Genomic DNA, 23,833 nt, shown 5'->3' with positions numbered 1-23,833 from the left:
CTGCCGTATTTTATTTGCCTGGTACTTTAATGATTTCTCTGCTCTTAAGTCAAATAGATCTGGTTTTTGTTCTGTCTTTGTCATGTTTAGTATTAGGATATGCAGTCTTTATAAAATGAATTTTTATAAGAAGAGTTTTTGTTTCTCTGTAACTGGAACTACTTGAATAATATAGGAATTTCCTGATTTTTAAAATCATATTGCGGCCAAACGTGGTGGCATACACTTATAGTCCCAGCTACTTAGGAGACTGAGGCAGGAGGATTACTTGAGCCCAGGAGTTCAAGGACAGCATGGACAACATAATGAGACCCCATATCTAAATAAAATAAAATAAGAGTGCATTAAGCATTCAGACTGACACTCAAAGAAGTCAGATGTGTCCCAGGTAGTAGAGTATCAAGGGGAATTCATGCACACTATATAGAACAAATAGAACATCTGGGCAGAGTTGTCTAGGATAATCATGGCTAAAACAACATGGCACCTATTCAAACACTTCATAGCATATAAAATAATATACAAACAAAGCATTATAAAGACATGAAGAAAGAATCTTTCTTCTGGAAAATAACTCAAAGATAGTGATTTTTTGCAATAAAATTGTGTCATTAGAAAAACATAAGAATAGCAGTTCAATTAAAATAGGAGCTTAAAGATGAAATGATCAAATAGCATAATAAGATGAAAATGGAGGTAGCGAAAAAATCAAACTAAGATTAAAACTGATACCATTACAAATATAAGTAAATCCAAAACAGAAACAAGAAACAGATTTAATGTGGCTGCAAACCAAATTAATGGCATGGAAAACAGATGTAATCAAAGTGATTGCAAATGAAAAAGATGAGTTTAAACGCAGTTAGATAAAGAATAATAGCTGGCCAGGTGTGGTGGTTCACACCTGTAATCCTAGCACTCTGGGAGGCCAAGGCAGGAGGATTGCTTGAGCTCAGGAGTTTGAGACCAGCCAGAGCAAAAGCAAGACCTCCCACTTTCTACTAAAAATAGAAAAATTAGCCAGGCATTGTGGCATATACTTATACTCCCAGCTACTCAGGAGGCTGAGACAAGAGGATTGCTTGAAGCCAGGAGTTTGAGGTTGCAGTCAGCTACGATGACATTGCTGCACTCTACCCAGAACGACAGAGTAAGATTCTGTCTCAAAAAAAAATAACAACAATAATAATAATATTAGCCATAGAAATCAAAGACAAATCCACATAAAGATAAATGATGTCCCTGAAGTAAAGATTCTAATGAATGGAACAGAAAAAGTATCAAAGATATAATAAAAAAAAATCTTTGATGTTAAAGAAGAATAAATCTGTAGATTAAAAGCGCAAATAACATACTTGGAAAAATTAATCCAAGACAATCAACACTGAGACCATTCAAATTAAGTTTTGAGCTTTAAAAGATTAATTTGGGAATCCAAGGAGAAGCATAAGAGTGAGTACTACTGTGAATAAAATCAGTGGTAATAACTATTAATTAGTTCCAACGTTAGTTTTTGATTAAAAAGTTTAAATGCAACATAAACCTTGTCATAAAAAATAGGTAGCAAGAAAACACCTTTATCTTTGCTTTTGTCTTTTAATATTAGGGAGGTGTTCCTGTGGGCTTAGCCTCTAAACCTTTTCAGATTCTTTATGGACACACTGATGAGGTATTGAGCGTCGGCATCAGCACTGAGCTAGACATAGCAGTGTCAGGATCAAGGGTAAGATTTCACTTTTAAGAATTACTAATTACTTTTTCTACAAATGTAATAGTAATATTTATATCTAAAAATGTTTTAGAGGAATTGGTAAAAGTATAGAAATTTTATGCCATGTTTGTGTAGGACTTTGCAAAAGTGGAGTAATACAGAAGGAAAAGATTTGTGGGATTCTATTTTAGGATTTTATTGGTTTTGTTAGTTAAGAGAAGAGCACATTCTGGGAACTAAAATACATTTGAAATTGGAGGCTGGATGCAATGGCTCATACCTGTAATCCCAGCACTTTGGGAGGCCGAGGTGGGAGGATCACTTGAGGCCAGGAGTTTGAGACCAGCCTGAACAACGTAGTGACACCCCATGTCTAGAAAAAATATGAAAATTAGTTATGCATAGTGGCACATACATGTAGTCTCAGCTACTCAGCAGGCTGAGGCAAGAGGATCACTTGAGCCCAGGAGTTTGAGGTTACTGTAAGCTATGATGACACCACTGCACTCTGGCCCGGGCAACAGAGTGAGATCCTGTCTCCAAAAAATTAAATAAATACAATAAAGAGTAAAGTAACAGAAAATGACCATAGTCTAGATCACTTTCTCAGTGATGAAGTTGTGCAATTGGAATTTTTCCTAAGGTACATGTGTCCTCAGAGAATAATCATTTCCTCAGTTCCTTTCCCACATTTCTTTATCGGGCTCACTTTACTTTCTTCTTTTTTGATGATCTTTTCCTTTGTCTTTTTCATTTTCTAATATTTCTTGTGTGTAGGATGGAATTGTGATTATACATACCATTCAGAAAGGTCAGTACATGAGGACCTTACGACCACCTTGTGAGAGTTCTCTCTTCCTGGCCATTCCCAATTTGGCTATATCTTGGGAAGGACATATTGTCATCTACTCCAGCATTGAAGAAAAGACTACTCTCAAGGTATAAAACACTTTCGTGCAGTAGGAATAGTGTGTCTTTCCCTCCCCATGTCATATATGAAGTATTTTGCATTTTGAAGAAGGAAAGATCACCATATTTTAAAGAGGATGTTTTCATTCAGTTGTTTCTTACCATTAGATGTACTTCCATCACAATCTTGTTTTCACTTTAGTATTTTATTTTAGGGAATTCTATTTTGCCTATATAATATATGATTTCAAAATAATTTATGATTATGTAGGACTTCATAAGCTTAACTAGAAATGATAGCTGACTTAAATTCTTTTTGCACAGGCAGGATATAAATAAACAAACGCTGAATTTTATGTTTATTTCTTTTTAGTGATAAATCTTTTTGAATATTAAGAGAATCTTTTTTTTGTTTTAAGAATATGGGGTTTGTTTGGACTAGATGATATTTTAATGTTTGTTGGAGGGAGTGAGATTTCTTGTTTAATATTTATTTACTTGGCAGTCTGATGTGAAATCACTAATAATATTGTCTATGTACTTTATCTTTAAATATAATAATATTTTTATTCCAAAATTTTAAACCAAATAATAATTCTGTTATAATTTTAACTGACAATATAAAAACTCGGTTTTTTACTTGAGATTGTTAAATTTTTTTCATCAATTCTTTGCAGGATAAGAATGCATTACATCTGTTTTCTGTAAATGGCAAGTATCTAGGGTCTCAAGTCCTGAAGGAACAAATATCAGATATGTGTATAATTGGAGAAAACATTGTCACAGGCAGCTTACAAGGATTCTTGTCTATAAGAGATCTCCACAGGTAAATAATAAAAGTTATTGAAGTATCACTTAAGAAAAGATGGCACTTCTAGTCTAGAATAGAAATTAGGAATCTAAGATTTTTAATCTTTTGGTACATCATTTATTATAAAAATTGTCTCTTTTGACAACTACAAAAAAATGGGGAAGCTAAAGTATTCCTGGATTAGTAAATAAAACATATATATACATTTTAAAATATATAGAAAAATTTACATTATAAATATTTTACCACAATTTTTAAAAATTTTTAAATATGTAGAGCCAGAAAAAATTTTCATACTGCCAAGCTTGGATTGTGGCTTTTGAAATTTGTCTAAATTATGATTTGAATTTTTAAAACTGAAGTTTTTTTTTAATTGTGGCAAAACAAATTATTTTTAAGATTAACATATTTATTCATGTATGTGTATATGGGTCTATAAAGTTGGTGGGGGAATCTTTTGTATAATTAGGTGAAAGAGAGAGATGTGTGAGTAGAGGATATATTTTTAAGTTTGCTATTTTTCATATTTACATAAATACATAAATAGATAAGGCACTGTTATTCCATGTATGCCCCAATACATTATTTTCTTCCCTTTTAAAAAAATTTATTGTGGGCCAGGCACAGTGGCTCACGCCTATAATCCTAGCACTCTGGGAGGCCGAGGCAGGAGGATCACTTGAGCTCAGGAGTTCGAGACCAGCCTGAGCAAGAGCAAAACCCCGACTCTACTAAAAATAGAAAAAATTAGCCGGATGCAGTGGCGGGCGCCTGTAGTCCCAGCTACTCAGGAGGCAGAGGCAGGAGGATTGCTTGAGCCCACGAGTTTGAGGTTGCTGCGAGCTAGGCTGACGCCATGGCACTCTAGCCTGGGCAACAGAGTGAGACTCTGTCTCAAAAAAATAAATAAATAAATAAATAAAAATAAAAATAATTTATTGTAATTTATTGTTACTCCTCAAACCATCTTGGGTCTCACATAAAACCTCTTTTTTGTTTTTTTCATACAGTGGTACAGTCATAGCTCTCTGTAACCTCAAACTGCTGAGCTGCAGTGATCCTCCCGCCTCAGCCTTCTGAGTAGCTAGGACCACCATGCCTGGCTGATTTTTATATTTTTTATAGAGACAAGGTCTCACTATGTTGCTCAGGCTGATCTTGAACTCCTGGCCTCAAGCGATCATCCTGCCTCAGCCTCCCAAAGCACTGGATGTACAGGCATTAGCCACTGCACCCAGCCTTCCTCTTTATTTTGTATTTTCCTTATTTTTGTCATTCTTTGTCCAGTGGTAGAGCACTGAGTCTGTGATCTGATTATATCAGGATACTGTTAGGAGAGTATCAAATTAGAAAAATAAATGAGATCTTTTCACAATTTACTCTAGAACCTATATAGTATGTACATCGTAGGATTTGTCACTGTCTAATTATTAAACAAGCACAGGCATTTTTCATAATGGAGTATCAAATCAATTTTGGACCAATTTTATTGACCTCAAAGCCCCCACACATACACACATATAATGCACTCACACACATATACTTTTTGAGCTTTTTGGCCTTCGTACCCAACTTTCACTTGTTAATCAACAAGGTGAAAAGAATTTAATGGGAGTGCCTATGTGCTCAGTAGTGTGATGCCTACTCATAATAGCTGACTTTGAGGGGTTTGAGACTAGTTGGGGAAATATCAATATTTGTGTACTAATGAGGACAATTTAAAACTAAATTATGTGGTACTAGTTATATGAACAGGAGGAGTTTTAAAGACATGAAGGATTACTGTGGATGTGAGAGGTCAGAGGAGTCTTGATGAAGAGTTAGTAGTAGAAATTGAAATGGAGATAGAAAGAGGGTCTTTTGTAGAGGCGGGGTAGGCAAGATGTGAAAAAATAAAGCACAAAGACACAAGGACAGCAATGAGCATGGTATAGACTGTGCTGAATTTCAAGGGTACAGTCAAGGCAAGGCTGGAACAAATACCCACTGATAATCTGAGGCTGAGAGAATGGTGACTGGTGCAAAAACTTTATTTCCAACTATTTTAGGAAGGACACTAAGAAGCACATGGAATCCTGCCTATTTTTTTCTATACTTTGTCTCTCACTTTCCCCTCTAATCCTACCAGCATTCCTCTGTAAAGGGAACATACAGGCTATTTGCCTCAGATAAATGAGGAATGTAATAATATAAGGTGAAAATATGTAATAATAGAGTAGATTGGAATATAGAAGAAAGAGAGTAAGGTTCTCTAAAGAGTAAGAAAAATAATTTTTATATATTAGGTTGATGATTGCTTTATTAATATTTTGTTTGATTACATATGGTTAGAAGAAAAACAGATGTTGAGAATAAAGATCTATTTATCAAGTATTTGTTAGTAATGCTGTAAATGTGGGCGCTTGTGTGAGTCACTTAGACTTTCTAAACCTAAGTTCCCACATCTGTAAAACCAGAATGTAGAACTATATGATCATTATTTTCCAGGTATAAAATTCTGTGAATCCATTATATATCCATGTAATTATGTCTGTATTTTTTGTTTCTCTTCTAGTTTGAATCTCAGCGTCAGCCCATTAGCCATGCGATTGCCTATCCACTGTGTTTGTGTAACCAAAGAGCACAGCCATATTCTTGTAGGTTTAGAAGATGGCAAATTGATTGTAGTAGGTGTTGGCAAGCCAGCTGAGGTAAAACCTAACATCAGTAATTTAATTTCTCGTACTTTTGGGGATTCCTTTGGTTCTCCTTTGTTCCAACTGAATCAGAAGTCTCCATTATGGATGAACAAGTTAAAAAACAAATTTGATTTTTCAAAAGGCAATAAATGAAAAGAGAGGATAAAGCTGTTACTCAAGAGTGATGTTTATATATGATATAATTGACAGTACACATTTGGCAGTTTCTGTCTACCATTGTATATAAATAAGAAAATTATTTTATTCCAAATTTATTTTCAAGACTACTGCTTGGATTTTCAATACATAAAAGCCCTTACAAAGAAATGAAATACAGGCTCAAACAATAAAACTATAATATTTTCTTTAATTTTAACAAATAACCCAGCATGACTGTATATCAATTGGCCTTTTGTAAAAGCATCATTTTTTACTTAGATCTACAAATATCCCCATAATAATGTGCTTATTCTCAGTGAGTTTCCTATGGTAACTGTAAATTTACTTACTAATGGTTTATCAATTACAGAGTATTTGGATACCATAAACCTAACTCTTGTTCCTAGGAAAACTTGGTGGCTATACTCCAAGTAATTTAGTGATTCTTCCAAATAACTTATTTTATCACACCGAGTTAAATTAAGCATTATAAGTTTTTTAGAGTCACCATTGGTCTTTTCTGAGAAATCTAACAATATAGCATCTGTAGGGTTATTTCAAGGGAAGAAATTACTACATGTTGTCAGTGGTTATAATAAATCTATTATATTAATAGATCATAGGAATCTTTTTGTTTTATAAGATTTCTTTAGTCCTTATACTCTTTTTTCAGGACATTATTTTCATAAAAAAGAAGTCTTATTAAAGTGACTGCAACATTTAGTTTTAAATGTAACAGTCCCCCAAATATTGTCACTCTATATTGCAGTATTTTACTTATATTTTAAACATTTTAAACATGTTTCCATTCAACACTGAGATTCTTCATTAATGAATTGCTCAAATAATCTGTCCTCTGCTAATGTGATGAATACTTAAGAACTCAGCTGAAACTTTACTCTCTGAGTGTGTTTCACTTTCTGTGGTTTATTTAAGTGCCTTTTAAATTTGCCTGCCTTCCTCTCTCACCTTAGGTAAATTTGTCAGTTCTGATTTTAATGAATTTTTTAAAATAAAATGACCATGATATTTCCATCACTCACTAGAATTGAAGGAAAAAAAAAATGACCATGATGTGCATTCATTTTCTTTTAAAAATTGACTGGAAAAAACACCCAACCAGCTGCATCTTATCAGCCTAAATTAACATTTTGTAATATTTACCAAATAAGTTTGGTAATTGGCCCTCCTTGAAAGATTTATGTGGTATAATACATAGACTCTGAATTGTACATAGTGTGTATACATACTGTGTGTATGGGAATTGTTATCTATCTATATCTTTAGATGTATCAGCTAAGTTATGGATCTTCAGTAAATTGAATACTTAGAGTCTTATATAATTAAAATATAATTCATTCTATAAATATGACAATGTAAAATATGAAATAGATTGATATTTAGTTATTAAAGGACATTTCTATTCCATGATCTATTTTTATGTAAAACATCAAAATCTTGATTAGTATGTATTTTTAAATCATGTACCAGTTTTATATATTCTATCAATGTGAAATTCATATTTATAAATCAGATGGTAAGGCAGTCATAGACTAGTGGAAATAATGTATTTCAGAAAATACATCTGGAAATGAAAATGCCAAAGCCACTAGTATCTTTGTATAATGCTTACCTTTTATCACTCCAATAAATATATCCTAGAAGAGTGACCATTAAAAAAAGATGGCAAAGGAATCACCATTAAAAACGAGATTGCATTTGGGAAAGTAATTACGACAAAGAATATGGGGTTTTTGTTTTGTTTTGTTTTTTGTTTTTAAGACAGGATCTCTCTCTCTGTTGCCCAGGCTAGAGTGCAGTGGCATCATCATAGCTCACTACAACTTCAAATTCCTGGGCTCTAGTGATCCTCCTGCCTTACCCTCCTGAGTAACTAGGACTACAGACATATGCCACCATGCCCAGCTAATTTTTTCTGTATTTTGTAGAGATGGGATCTCCCTATGTTGCTTAGGCTGGTCTTGAACTCCTGGCCTTAAGTGATCCTTCCACTTAGGTCTCCCAAAGTGCTAAGATTACAGGCATGAGCCACTATGCTTCACCTGCGTATAGGTTTTTTTTTCCCCCATCTAGAGGTATAAGCACTTTTAAAGGATATTTATTCACTGATTCAATTAATATTTGATTAATATTTATTAAATGCTGGGAAGGGTTATAGGTGGTACAAATTTAATGATGAGCAAAATGTGATTCTTACCTTCGAAGGGGTTTTGTTATTCTTATTTTGTAAATTACTTTTTATCATTCTATTGTTAATTACTATTTTTTGAAAGTCACATCAAAATATTTTAAGATTACTTTCTTTTCATCAAAACATTATTTTGCTTTGTTCTTATCCTTACAATTGGTATTCATAGTCCTGCAGATATTAATACAAGAAAACTCCCAAACCTATATGTCTTGTATAGCTAGATTATAGTTTGAGAAGCTTATTTTAATGAAGTGAAACATTTTGATAATATGTAAAATAAAAGAATATGGTAATTTTGAAGTAACTGGGACATTAAATTTTTTAATTTACATACTGGCATTAGACTTTTCTCAACTGAAATACATAATAAATGTAGAAGTCTGTCTTTATTATTAATCAATAATCTTTAAAATGTTAATGATTCTGCTAACAAAACCTACTTCTGCACTCTACAAAATCATTGTCTTATATATCAATTTCACTTATTCTTTTTTTTCTTAACATTCTTCATTTCTCTGGATTACTTTAAACAGATGCGTTCAGGTCAGCTTTCTCGAAAATTGTGGGGATCTAGCAAGCGGCTCAGCCAGATTTCAGCTGGAGAAACTGAATATAATACTCAAGATTTCAAGTGATTGTTATTTCCGTCTTCTGTCATGGATAACTGAAACTTGATTTATTGCTTTGTCACTTTAACCATATCTCTCAACTCTCTGAATTGTTGCAAGGTTTTTGTCCCTGAAAGTCTTTTAGGAATTACCACAATTTGGTATGGTATATATATAAAGACAGATATAGGTTGTATTACTATCTTAAAATTTCTGGTTAACATTAATGAATCTATTCGTATTAACTGGTTCTTGGTCTACACTAAGATGTATTTGAAAAAATTCATTTGATTCGATTTAGTGGCCCATTCCTAAAGATCATTAGATCTGTGTTTTCTAAAAAGCTTCCAAAATGAGGAAATTAGGTTCAATTCACTTATTCTAAATGGCAAAATTTAAGGTATTTCTAATAAAAGAGTACAAATAATGGAACAGTTGAGAGACATGGATTTTAACACATTCTTTAGTTAATCATTTTCCTATTTACTGACCACCATATAAAAAATATATCCATTTATTTATGGAACTCCTGATGGCAGGTAATATTTTAAAGGCATCTTGTACACTTGGAGTTTCAAAACTCAGTAAAAGTTCCAGGTTTGCATGGTAAGATTAAAATAAGAATATTGAAACTGGTACATTAGCTCATTCCATTACTACTTAGCATGTTATTAATGAGAATTTATGTATTATTGTCCTTAATAAAAGTTGAGTAGGAAAAAGAGAAACTAGAGATATATTTTACAGACATATTTCATTAATATAATTAAGCAAACATGCTGATTGTGATTTTGACAGTTGGGTCCTTTAAGTAGCATTTGCAGCACAATTTACATCTACAAAGTTCAAAATTTCTTGGCTTTATCTTTACTAAGCAAATACTATGTTTTTCTCTGATAATTAGGAGAGTTAGCAATAATAACCAAATATATTTCATTTTTACTTGGGATATCTGTGTGATTGATGAATGAATTAAAAAGATAAGCATAACTGAATCATTTATGTATAGTAATTTTTAAAAAACATTTCTATTTTATGTTATGGACAACTTTTAGTATTACAGCTAATTTTATTATATATAATTGTTATATTATGCTTTATTATTCAAGATTTTAAAGTAAAAGCCTAATTGGTTTAATGTGGAATTCAAAGAGATTGTTAAACTTACATCTTTTATAAGATTATCTTTTGAGTTGGGTCAGAGAGCTTTTACATCTACCAGTGTTACTAATCTGAGATTCCATGGGTTTTGAGGGATTTATGAATGCTCTGAAATTGTGTAGAAATTTTGTATGTGAAATGCAGGAAAGAATGGTTCCATTGCTTTCTTAAAGAGGTCTGTGACAAAAAAATAAGAGTGACTTTACCGTAACAGCTTCTTAAAATAGCAACATTTTTTTTTATTCCACAAATCATAGATTTCCTTACATCCAATTGTTTTCTCAATTGAATCTTGGAGAAATTTTCCCATTATAATTTCTCTCTTCCTGTTGCCCTGTTGACTACATTATCCAGTGCCTTTTTCTTTATAATCCTATGAGTGAGTGAAAATTTTTAAAAAAATAAAAGATTCTGTTTAGGGAAACTTTTAAATAGATTTGATTTGTTAGGTCTAATAGAAATCTGTAGAAGAATTTTCTTTCCAATAAAGTAAAATCCTGTTTTATTTAGGAAAAATAGCTATGTTTTAGGTAAATAGCACTGAAAGAAACTGGTACAGCAAGTGTAAAATAGAACACATATAAATGTGAAGCTTTCCTTTTCTGAGAATTTCTGGAATTTGCACTGAAAAAATGTTCCAAAACAAATCAATAGAGATAATTATGATTTATAAGTGAGATTGTCTCCTATTCTTTTTTTTTTTTTTGACTTCCAGTCTAGTGCTCCACCCATGGTACCACTATGGCCATCTTATTTTTTTTTTAGGAGATTTCAAATCAGCAGAACAAACATGATTCATTTTTGGCTTTTAAAATATTGATTTTTTTGGAAACTTCTTCTAAATCAAAACTTTGTAAATGTTTCTTTTGGTTATTTATTCAGAGATTTTGATACAAGAATGCCTTCTTTATTTTTAATATTAATATTGGATTTGGAAATTAATTTGGGTGCTTACAAGTTATAAAAAAACTTAGCTAATCTGAGAAAAATTCCTAAATTTATGGTGTTTTACTGTGCTGCTTTTTAGATGGAAGAACTGAGCAAATAATATTCATTTTATAGCACAAATAAGAAGTTTTGTTCACTGTATAATAGATATCTCATGTAGACTAATACTAGTTATTCAGAGTAGTGGAATTATTCCTTATATTCATTTTTCCAAAAAGTAAAACCAAAAATGTGGAATTTTGAGATAAATCTTTGAGAATACTGGCAACAGCGTAGAAGAATAGAACTTAAATTTTATCTTTTAAAATAGTAGAACAATTAACTGAGTAATATGTTACTCAGGATAGCCCACTGAATTAAAAATCACTAAATAAAATCATTAGGAAGATGTACTTTTGGGGATTCTGGTGTATTTAGGTGTTATCTGTAGAAATTTTTCCTATATTGTATAGTGAGAGAAATTGACAGTATCATTGGAATGGAATAACAGATGGACATTTCAGTTGGTGGATATGATAGCTTGGCTGTTACAAAGTCTGCTGTCTTTGCAGAACTTTTTGTTGCTTTTGCTTCTTGACAGTGGTGACAATGGAAAAAAAATTTCAGCATCCTGGTAATGGAGAGAGATTTACACTAAGATAATTATTTTATTTTTGGAAAGTGAGATCAAGTATTAAAACGTAAGTGTACACTTACAGAATAAAGAAGCTATATGAAATTTTTTATAGCTCTCCCCAATCAGTATTCTGTCATTACTTCAATAAAATTGGAGGAGAGAAGGAAAAATAGATTTTTTAGGAGAGGAAAATTTTTTAGAAAGGAAAAATAGGGCATGAAAACCAGGAAAGTGTGTAAAAATGAAGTTTGGCCAATTGGCTTAGTCTTTCTTTTTAGCTTGTGAAGCTCATGTCAGTTATGAAGAAGTTTCTATTTATGAATTTCCTCATAGTTCAGTGCATCCTTTTGTAGGAGAAAAAATGCCAAGTATTCATTTTGTCATTAGCAAGGAACATCAGTGAAGTTTTCTTTCTTTCCTTTATTTAGGGGATATCAAAATTATTCTGCAAAATACTAGTATTGAACATCAGTTTTATGCTTTTGAAAGGAATAAGTATGCCCTCATAATTAGAATTTAGATTTGAAGATTGAATCTTAACCTAAGATATTTTATATTTTGTTTGAGTAGGAGTAGACAGAGAAAACTGTTAACTTGGATACCAGATTTTTATTTAATAATGATAGAGACATGGCCTTTGCCTTTAAGTATATTTTATATTGTTTTTAATAAGGAAATATTTTAATTGAACTTAAAGAAGTTAGATCCTTTTATATATTTATATTTATAAAATGAGTAGCATTGTCTTTACCACCTTTCCAATGAAAAGATACAAGTGCTTAGACTATATTACATATAAATATTATTAAATAATATTATGTACATTTAATATGGGGTGGGGGGTATGTGTGTAAAGATTGATTTGTTCAAATATATTATTAAACCTATCTTCCATAAATAGGTTCTTAAACCTATCTTCAGGGTACAGTTTTTGACTAGGATACAAGAAATACATTATTTTTATTTTTTGAATCTCATCTGTTTTCATTTATCAGCCAGACTCACAGTTTGCTTTGTATTGTTCCTCTCATCAACTAGACCTGTTCTTTCCAGTAAGTGAGCAATCTTCAACATGTTTATCACCCTAGGAAAATATCCATGCTCAATATTCTTTTTGCCTAGTTCATATATTCTATATACTGAACATTTGATTTGTTTCAGACTTGACCCCATCCAGAACATTGTTCTATAGAGTTTTCCTGTATTTATCAAAGTTGTGGTGGTGCTTTTCCTGATGACATTAGGCAACAGTATAGTGTTATCAGTCATCATTTCAATATTATTTAAAATGAGGGCTCTTATAGTCCAGTGGTTCTTAATGGAGATTGCAGATCAGATTTGTCCATGGAGTTTTATAAATATGCAGATATCTAGGCACTACTGTGGACTTTCTGAATCTCTTGACGTGATATTCTTAGAATAAAAAAATTATGTCTCAGGATTATTATGTTATATCTTAAAATATTTTCCTATATAGAAATTATGTCCATGTATTTTTATAAACCAGATCTAATATTCACAGGCTTATTTGAAAATAGGCCTAACCATTATCCTGAGAAACATTTTGTCTAAAATTTGCTTGGAATGACTTCATTATCTTTGTTTTACATGCCATAGAAACAACCAGATTTCCTTTTCACATGCATTATTCTTATCATGAACTCTTCAGACCTTTCACATTTGAAAATCATAACTAATATTTGCCTCCAAAAACATGTGTCTGTTTGCTAATATTAGTTGCTAGTGACTATCAGTGAATGTTTGCACACTTGAATTAGCTAACATTTTAAAGAATAAAAAGCATGAGACAAATGCTAAATTTAAAACATAGAATTAGATCTCTATTAGACTTGACGCTTGTAATCAGAATTTTCAATTATGAGGCAGGAGGATCATTTGAGCCCAGTTGAGCCCAGTCTATACAACATAGCAAGACCTGGTCTCAAAAAAAAAAAAAAAAAAAAAAAAAAAAAACAAACACTGAATAAATTCTCTAAATACTACTTCTGATGACTTTTGTAGGTACAGCCTCTTTATGGAAATATTCTTTAATTTTTCATAGGTATTCTAGGGAATAAAGCATTAACATTTAAGATATTTAGGCATAAACTGGAAATGATTCAATTTTCTATGTTAAAAAATATAAGGCTTTCCTACAATATAGGAGTTACGTGATTTTTTTCAGTATGAGAACCTTTGTAAGAATGGCTATATTATCAGATACTTTTCTGATAGATTGTAGTAATTCATCACACATATGTCCTTAGGTGATTATCTTATTGACATTTGTCACATGTGGATGATTTCTAAAAACATTGGAATTTGGACCTATGAAGCTAATGGCTTTAGTAATAAGTAAAAGGATACATTCAACAGTATTTACCTTTATCTTAATGCCCATAATCTTATGAACTGAAAACTTAGTCTGTAATCCTAGCACTTTGGGAAGTGGAGGCAGGAGGATTGCTTGAGTTCAAAGACCAGCCTGAGCAAGAGTGAGACCCCATCTCTACAAAAATAGAAAAATTATCTGGGCATGGTGGTGCTCGCCTGAAGTTCTAGCTACTTGGGAGGCTAAGGCAGGAGGATCACTTAAGCACAGGAATTTGAGATTGCAGTGAGCTTTGATGACACCACTGCACTCTAGTCCAGGCAACAGAGTGAGACCTTGTCTCAAAAAAAAAAAACGAAAGTCACAAATTCAGCATTTGTTTTTCATGGTACAGTTATATGTTTCCTTAGAAACTTATGTTTTTCAAATATAACCATAATAACAACAATTTTGTCATTTAAAAAATTACACATTCATTTTTCAAAGTTGACTGTTAGTGGAGGGTGTGTGTGTGTGTGTGTTTCCACTTACATGATGGCTGTCTACTTATTTAAATTTATTTATAACTATTCTTGAGTGTACAAAGTGATTAGCTGCTTGTGATACTATAATAATGTAGCATTGTAACATGAGACTAAGAAAAATTAGAATCTAGGCAGGATTGAAAAAATTATATTTTCCTGATTAAAATATAAACTATTTTTAACTTATTGCCCCCCTTTCTTACTACTGCGTTTGACTAGTCTTAAAAAAAAGAAGACAAAAATATTATTCTAATTGGACCTTTAAAAATTTTATTTTAGTAATATATTTTAACCTAAGATATACTTAAAACTACAGGTTCACTGGTAGTCAGTGTACTAGTCACCATTAAAATGCTATTTTTGATGTTCCTTCTTGTGATAACATTTTCCCACACTATATAAGCAATGTGTTTTATGCTTTAGTGGGCTCAACCTATAAATTCATAAATGCTATTCTTGTATTTTGGAAGGGAAAAATACTTGTCTGTTACAGACATAATTACTTTGCTCTTCGGAATGGTAAAATTATATTAATCGCTAAACAATTTAAGAAGTCATTCTGGTAGGAAAATTTCAGTAGTCCAACTTAACTGAAAATATTTCAGTCTCTTAGTTTTTTATATAGAGATTAAAGAGAATAACTTTATTTCTTCCTTTGGAATTTTGATTGTTTTTCTTAGATAACTGTATGATTTAATTATAATAGTTTCTAGACTCCTTCCAAAATTATGGCATGTCACAGAAGGTCTTACTGTTAAAGATCTTTTACATTCTGAACTGTTTTTTTTTTTTTTTTTTTTTTTTTTGAGACAGAGTCTCACTCTGTTGCCCGGGCTAGAGTGAGTGCCGTGGCGTCAGTCTAGCTCACAGCAACCTCAAATTCCTGGGCTTAAGCAATCCTACTGCCTCAGCCTCCCGAGTAGCTGGGACTACAGGCATGCACCACCATGCCCGGCTAATTTTTTGTATATATATATTTTAGTTGACCATATAATTTCTTTCTATTTTTAGTAGAGACGGGGTCTCACTCTTGCTCAGGTTGGTCTCGAACTCCTGACCTCGAGCGATCCACCCGCCTCGGCCTCCCAGAGTGCTAGGATTACAGGCGTGAGCCACCGCGCCCGGCCTGAACTGTTTTTATTCTGCTTTTTACTGCTCTCAAAGAATGTGATTCATAAACACCATTTCTAAACTTTTTTGTGGCTAAATGCTTATTTTGTAGTTAGGTTTACATAAGAAAACTACGTGGCTGGTCAGTTCTACTTAGAAACTGTTAACGGGTATGGCTTTCCTTCCCCCAGCTGTTGCTTTTATGGACTTGGAGCAAAAAGTTTAGCAAAAAGTAATCAGATATCAAGCCAGACAGCCATTTTCTATCCGTTTCATTGCTATAGAAGTGAATCCATTAAGACAGAAAAATACCAAACATATTTAATTCATCTCTTTTGTCAGTTTTTCAAGGACTCAGATTAATAAATAGGACCATTTGAGTGTTGGACCGGGTGACAGTGACTTGAATGCACATATATGCACATAGCCAACTCAGTGGGGGCATAGCTGAAAATTCAGAATGACTTGTTGAAAAAAAAGTTCATGGAAATTGTGCTGCTACTTAAATACTGAAGGAATTCAAAAAGTTGTGTATTTATTTTAAAATGTTCCTTCTCATTCTACTGGAATTGACCATGAAAAAGAATATTAAATAAGCCTTATTTATATCTTTGACTGTCCAAACTGTGACTTAGTGGATATTTGTATGCCCCAAAACAAGGTGTAAAAGTTGAGCAAGTTTTAGTCTTAATAAAGATGTGTAAATAATTTTGGTTAGTATTGTCATTATAATTAAGTTACTGTTTGGTGCAATACATTCTTTCCTTCCTCATCCTCTTAAAATTAAATATGTAAGATGTATGTTTTGTTTTATTACATTAAGTGCTATTTTTAAAAAATTCAGTGTGTGTATATCAGGTAATGTTTGATTTGTTAAGGATGATAATTGAAAAATTTGCACTTTTTTTAGTCCCTTGGAAATTTATATTTCAATACTTTTTAAGAATGTACATTTATTTTGTACATAATAAATTAGCTTTGTATATGAAAATGGGTTTGAATCAAATAAAAGAATGATGTTACTTTCCTCAGCCAACTTGTAATTCTGAATTCATAGTTTGGTTAGCACTTAGTCTTTGCGAAGGTATTTTGGTAGACAAGAGATTGGATATAGTATTTGTTCAGCAGAAAACTGCTGTTTCTTTCTCGTATGAGCAGAGTTTCTTCTGTGGTCCTGTGTGCACAAGATAAATATTAACATCAATTGGCCAGTTTTGTCATATATAACAACCAATATATAGCCTTTTGCTGTAAAGCCACCTCAAAAACACTGTTGCATGTGGGAACGACACCAATCGGATATCAGACTGAGGTGGGGGGTGGGGGAGGGGATGGGTGTATGCCTACACAATGAGTGCATTGCGCACCCTTTGGGGAATGGTAACGCTTGAAGGTACTGACTCGGGAAGCGGGGGGGTGGGGAAGGGAGGGATATATACCTACATGATGGGTGCAACGCGCACTATCTGGGGAACAGACATGCCTGGAGCCCTAACTTGGGGGGAAAGGCGGTACATGGGCAATGTATGTAACCTGCAATTCTGTATCCCCCATAACAATAAGATGAAATAAAAAAAAAAAACAACACTGTTGCATTTTTTCCCTTAGCAAATTATCATATGCTATAAATCTCTATTTATAGTTAACCAAATAATACATTAGATTGGATTTTTTAAAACTTATTTCCTTTCATAATTAACATCCTTTATCCATAAACTTTTGATGGCCCAGATGTTGACTTAATCCTTCTGTTTGTGTTAAAGTTAATAGAACCTAATCCATAATAAGACAATCCAAACTGTTCCAGATTCTTGCTTGAACTTTTATCTCTAGATCCAGAATAACAAGAAAACAAAATGAACATTAACTCACTGTACTACCTGTTATTGAAGATACTTCACTAGAATTGGAAACTGCCAGTATTAGTTCGCCTGGTAAGATTTCTCAGTCACTGGATAATTAAAGCCAGGTTATTTATGGAATTAATTAAGATTGCCTTGCTTTTGTAAAAACAAGTCTATGATACCATGTCAGGCATCAAATAAATGTGTTTGTTTCATACAATGATACTGGAGCTTATATTTTCTCATTGTATACAGTTGACTGACTCTTGAACAACTTGGGGTTTGAATTGTGCAGGTCTACTTATAAGCAGATTTTTTTCAACCAAATTCGGGTCTAAAATACAGTATTCACGGGATGTAAAACCTCATATATTCAAGGCAGACTTCGAATATGTGGGTTCCACAGAGCCAACTGCAGGACTTGAGTATGTGTGGATTTTGGTATGTGAAGGAGCCCTGGAACCAATCCCCTGAGTATACCAAGGAACAACTGTAATATCACATTGATCTGATGAAAATCTGAGATTAAACAATATTTTAAAACTTTTTATTGAGAACCTTTTATTAATACTTTATTCACTATTGAACTTATTAGAATGATTTTGACAAGTCTGTTCAATTCTTGTAAAACAGTTTGACCAAATAATATTTGGTATCTTTTTTTTGGTGCCTACTGCTCCCTTCTTGGATCTTGTCTGAGCCTGCTAAGGCCCTACCTGACCACCTGACCTCCTGACCCTTTCCTTTCCTGGGCAGCCTGATCCTTCACTGCCAGCAGGCTGCAGGCCTCCCGTCTTCTCTTCTCCAGCTCCCTCCATCCCCTGATCTGACTGCAGCTTAGTTTCCATGCTGTGGTCCCAGGTTCTGGCGTCCCCCCTGGCCCTTTTATTGCCCATCCCTTCTGAGTGCCCCCCGACCCCGTGACACTCACAAGCCTTGCTCCAACATTTGGCATATTTTCTAAAAGTTATATTCATTCAATATAACTTGGCAGAGATTGGAAAAGTTAGGGAAAGGCTACAGAAAAATTGTGAATTACCATTATTCATGCTCTAGTACTATAAAAATTTTTTAAAGTAGCTACCTTTTTACATTGGTCAACTTTATAGCCCAAATTTTTTAACAACTCGTGGATTTTTGGAAGAAAATCAGTGTGTCAAATCATTCATATGCATATGATATTATGGTGATTATAGAAGAGAAGATGGATTTAATTATTCAGCCTAGAACAATAATTTCAGAATCCTATTTAAGCATTTTTTTGGTCAGGATTCTATCAAGGTACATCACAGAGATGGGAAATAACATGAAAATTTGCTTATTTGAAACTTAGGCACATTGTCAAAGAAGTTGAAAAAGAACATTGATGACCTAAAAACAAACTTTATCAAATTTTACATGTGAAAAGAAATATGCAGATCATCTGGAACTTTTAGTTGAAGTATAAAATTTTGAGGAAAAAAATCTAAATTTATATTAAAACTGAAAATTGTAATATGACCGTTTGTGTTATATACAAATACTTTTGATTTTACCATATTGATTACATGAGTAGTGGTTATGTTAATTAATAGTCTTATTAATTAGAGCAATAGTAAGGCAGAGGGACTTCTCCACACACAAACTTTCTCAGGATGATGTTACCTTGATGAACTTGCCATGGTAAATTGGTAACTTGCCATGGTAAGACACTGCTAGCAGTGTCTCATGCCTGTAATCCTAGCACTCTAGGAGGCCCAGGCAGGAGGATGGCTTGAGCTCAAGAGTTTAAGACCAGCCTGAGCAAGAGTGAGACCCTGTCTCTACTAAAAACAGAAAAAATTAGCCAGTGTGGTGGTGAGTGCCTGTAGTCCTAGCTACGAGCTACTTGGGAGGCTGAAGCAGGAGGATCACTTGAGCCCAGAAGTTTGAGGTTGCAATGAGCTATGATGATCCCACTGCACTCTAGCCAGGGTGACAGAACAAGACCCTATCTCAAAAAAAAAAAAAAAAAGTGATTGCATGGCTGGATGTGATGGCACTCACCTGTAGTCCCAGCTACTTGGGAGGCTGAGGCAGGAGGATCACTTAAACTCCTTAGCTCAAGCTCTCCTCCCGCCTCAGCCTCCAAGAGTGCTAGGATTACAGGCATGAGCCACCTCAACTGGGCTAGAATTCCGTCTTGAGGAATTGTTTCTGGGAGCCACTCCTTGTGCCAAGTAGAGTTGGATTTGACAGGAAACAGTATCTATGCCAAATGATTCAAAAGACTTTAATGAAGAAACCATACACAGAAGTGTGAGCAGGGTTAAGGGAACAAATAAGGGATCTTAAAGTGAAAGGGTGGCCTTGCAAAATTTCTCAAAACCGGCTCACACCCTAACATGAAGTATCCAGAGACTACCAACAGGGGAAACTATTGTCACTCCTAGGTCTGAAGGGACAAGGAGAGAAAATAATATTACTGTTGCTCAGAAAGGCTAAGAGGATCATAGGAGTCTCTACCTCAAAAGCTATAGTTATAGTGGGATATGGCTCCTGCCAGCAAATATGGTGCAGACTGAGAGGGAACAAAGAAGCTTCTAAGGCTGCTTTCCTCTTGGCCACAGCTGACTGATGCCTCCTATTGGTGGACTTGGAAGTGAGCTTATAAGGAGCCCAGGAGGTGTAGTCTGAAGGAATTAGCTTCAGTGGTCACATTACAGGGCAAAGATTGGCAAAGAATGGATCTGAGGTATGGGGGTGGGGGGTGGGGAATGGAGAACAACCAGCACAGATGTTTTCCAATCCTTGATTTTCAGTAAAATAGAAAGAGGGGGGAGGGAGAAAAAAAAAAAAAAGAAAGAAAGAAAGAGGACTTAATTGAGATGTGAGCTAACAGACTAAATATAAGAAAATTGGTTAATTTTATATTAAAAAAATCATAGTTTTTATGATTTTTGGCCGGTATTTCAAAGTGACTGCAAAATATTGAATAATGATGTTTACATATAACAATGTTCCACCCTGTTATTTATGTGGAAAAGACTTCTCAGGTCTTAGAATTATTAAAGCAAAAAACAGGAGTGGAACTGATATTGAATCCTGGCTCATTTTGACAATAATAATCATTCAAGGCTGGTTGTGGTGGCGTGTGCCTATAGTTGTAGCTACTCAGGAGGTTGAGGCAGGATTGTCAGATGGGCAATCTTGTTCTCAGTTCTTGGTGTGCTCTTGGCTGAAGAGTGACCAGACACATCCAAAGCAAGGTAAGCCATGAAAACGAGGTTTATTGAGGAAGAGCAAGATACATTCCCCACAGACTACGAACGGCCCTCTTTTGTAACAAGAGGCCCGGGTTATGGTCTGGGGTCCTGGTTTATATTGTCTAGATTGGGCCCTCCTTCTGGTTCTGATGTCACCATGGAACCACTTTGATGGACAGTTAATGGAAGGGTAAGTAGCCTTAGGTTACTCTAGGTCACTTTCCAGATCCTATTGTTCCTGGGCTGCCTGGCCCAAGGGCTGGGTAATTCCCTGCATTCTTTTGCAGATTGGCAGGGTGTTCCTCCTTCCCCCAGGTATGACAGTTGCTTTTGCTTGGCATGGAGCACGTTCAAGTTGGGGCAGCACCAAGACAGGGCACCCACCCTAGTTCTTTTTCCCCAAGTGTGGCAATTGCTTAAGGAAGCGCCATGGTGAGGCACCCTGCCTTTGTCCCTGGGATAGCCAAGGTCCCTGGATATCTACCTAACAGGATCACTTTAGCCCAGGAGTTCGAGGCTGCAGCAAGCTATGATGATGCTGTTGCACTCCAGCCTGGGCAACAGGGCAAGACTGTCTCTAAGAAAACAAAACAACAACAAAAAACTTTTCTTAGAATAAAATTCTGTGGGGTAAGTGCAATGGAAATAAGTTCGGAAAAAGAAACCATGAAAATGTCCAGCTATTCACAAAGGGTTTATATATTTAAAAAGAGAGTCTGATGATAGTTATCATATCACTATTACATTTAAATTCTTTTTTATACATTTAAAAGAGAGAATTTCAAAATGTGAATATTTATAATTCCTTAAAATCAAGATAAAAATTTTAGATGTCAACACTGTGAAAGCATATATATGATCATTAAAAGTACGTTTTAGAGAGTATCTGGGCAAAAAGTTTGAAAAACACAGAAAGAGGAGGTAGATGTCTAATTTTAGAGATTTAGTCTCTAAAATACTGTCCCCTGTTCAACCTGTGGAACTTTTGTCTCTTTCACAGACCCACAAAGTTTAAATGGTCTCAGGCTACAGGTCCATTTAGGACTAAAAGAGGAGTTCAGATATCCTGGAGGATTGTTGCCTAAGGTTACTGTTATGTAGCTACATTATGCACTTAAAAATCTTATGTTTATTGTTTTGAAATCCTATTTGGAACATCGTTTTGATTGGAAATGTCTTTACTATTCCAAACAAGAGACTTGAAAATGAACTTATGAAACACATGACAGTTTGAAAACACACTTATCTGCAGAAAGAGACCTAAAAGTGTAATTTCTGCAAAGTGGAATATTAAATACCAATGTTTCAATATATATGCTGTAGATGCCAAAAGATTTGGCATTTTCAATGAGGTATATTACATGCTGTGTAATAGTCATTTATCACAGAAGCTCTAAAATGCATTTCTCTTGCTGAAGTGCTACCTGTTCTTGACATTTTATATTATTAAAGCTATAAAATCTATAAGTACTAGGACCATTTCACTAAATGGAGCACCAGTAAACACCAGGCGTTGCCTTAACATTATCCATATCAAAACTTCTGAGCCATGTGAAAGAGAAGTCCTCGGGTATTTTATGCCCTGAACACTAAATACTAAATACTAAAGTAGACAGCATTCATTCAGGGATATTTTTTTTAATGTCAACTGCCCAAAAGTCTGACATTCCAGTTTTGCCAGGCGCTGTGCTAAGTGCTTTTTATAAAATATCTAATTTAATCTTACAGGTAACTGTGTGTGGTATTATTTTCACTGTTTTAATTGGAAGGAAACGGAAGCTTAGAAAATTTCAAGCAATTTACCAAAAGTCAGAGCTAGCAGAGCAAGAAAATCTTATCCATCATTGAACAAGTCTGAGCCTTCATTCATGAGAAAGTGTCATAGACTCACTAGTACTGCAAACAGGAATTCTGTGAAATGAGTAGTATCTAACGGTGCCTAACTCTCAGACTTCCCTGTCCAGGTTAGCTTAGGTCAGTGTGGTTCTCACTCAAATTTCAGTGTGTGACAATATCCCCGGTAAGGCTTTGTTAAAACAGATTGCTCTCAACACCCGCCCCTGGAAGTCCGATTCAATAGGTCTGGGGTAAGATAACAATCTGCATTTCTAAAGAGATCCCACACTTGGAGAACCATTGGTTTAGAGCAGCGGTCCCCAGCCATTTTGGCACCAGGGACCGGTTTCATTGAAGGCAATTTTACCACGCCCCTCCCACATCCCACCAAAGGTGGGGGCGGTTTCGGGGTGATTGAGGAGCGTTACATTCATTGTGCAAACCTCTCTGCTAATGATAATCTATATCTGCGGCCGCTCCCCAGCGCTAGCATCGCCCCCTCAGCTCCATCTCAGATCATCAGGCATTAGATTCTCATAAGTAGTGAGCAACCTGGATCCCTCGAATGCGCAGTTTACAGTAGGGTTCGCGCCCCTGTAAGAATCTAATGCCGCTGCTGATCTGACGGAAGGCGCAACTCAGGGGGTGATACGAGCAAGGGGAAGCCTCGGCTTTAAACACAGCCGAAGCTTCGGTCGCTCTTCTGCCGCTCACCTCCTGCTGTGTGGCCCCATTCCTAACAGGCCACCGACCGGTACCGGTCCCAGCCCCGCGGTTGAGGACCGTAGGTTTGGAGGTTTAGATCTTAAATCCATTGGAAAAACTGTTGGTCGGGGCAGAGCAAAGATAACTCCTGACGTTTCTCAGAAGCTTGGGTTCTCCTGTCGCCAGCAACTCCGTCCCCAAGTCGCGGGCACGCTCTGAAACCCTGCCCACCGTCACCCCGCCTTGGGGTGTGAAGCTGGCGTTGGGCGGCTCAGCCTCCCGGGATGTGATCAGGCGCCCGCGCCGGCTCCTCGGCGATCCATTGCTCTCCCCGCCGGCCTGGCCGCAGGCCGTGGCCACGCCTCCGGTGGCCCATTCGCTCGCAGGTTCCGCTGGGTGCCTCCGCCCACACGCTAATGCCTTAGGTCGGGCCAGGCTGGAGCGC

At 35.0% G+C, this 23,833-nt stretch overlaps 1 protein-coding gene across 1 annotated transcript in view; it reads left to right on the top strand.

Moving 5' to 3' along the window:
* Nucleotides 1-9,254, top strand: part of NBEAL1 (neurobeachin like 1) — a 148,971-nt gene extending 139,717 nt beyond the window's left edge. The window contains exons 52-56 of the mRNA XM_069468588.1: nucleotides 1,607-1,723; nucleotides 2,489-2,650; nucleotides 3,298-3,446; nucleotides 5,986-6,121; nucleotides 9,014-9,254. Coding sequence (XP_069324689.1) covers nucleotides 1,607-1,723; nucleotides 2,489-2,650; nucleotides 3,298-3,446; nucleotides 5,986-6,121; nucleotides 9,014-9,115 — 666 coding nt within the window. The 3' untranslated portion in view covers nucleotides 9,116-9,254. The remainder of the gene's footprint in view (nucleotides 1-1,606; nucleotides 1,724-2,488; nucleotides 2,651-3,297; nucleotides 3,447-5,985; nucleotides 6,122-9,013) is intronic.
* The last annotated feature ends 14,579 nt before the right edge of the window (nucleotides 9,255-23,833 follow it).

The sequence above is a fragment of the Eulemur rufifrons genome, chromosome 1 (genome assembly GCF_041146395.1).
Source record: "Eulemur rufifrons isolate Redbay chromosome 1, OSU_ERuf_1, whole genome shotgun sequence".
NCBI lineage: Eukaryota > Metazoa > Chordata > Mammalia > Primates > Lemuridae > Eulemur > Eulemur rufifrons.
Note: the sequence above shows the minus strand (reverse complement) of the source record. Positions and strands in the feature narration are given on the sequence as shown.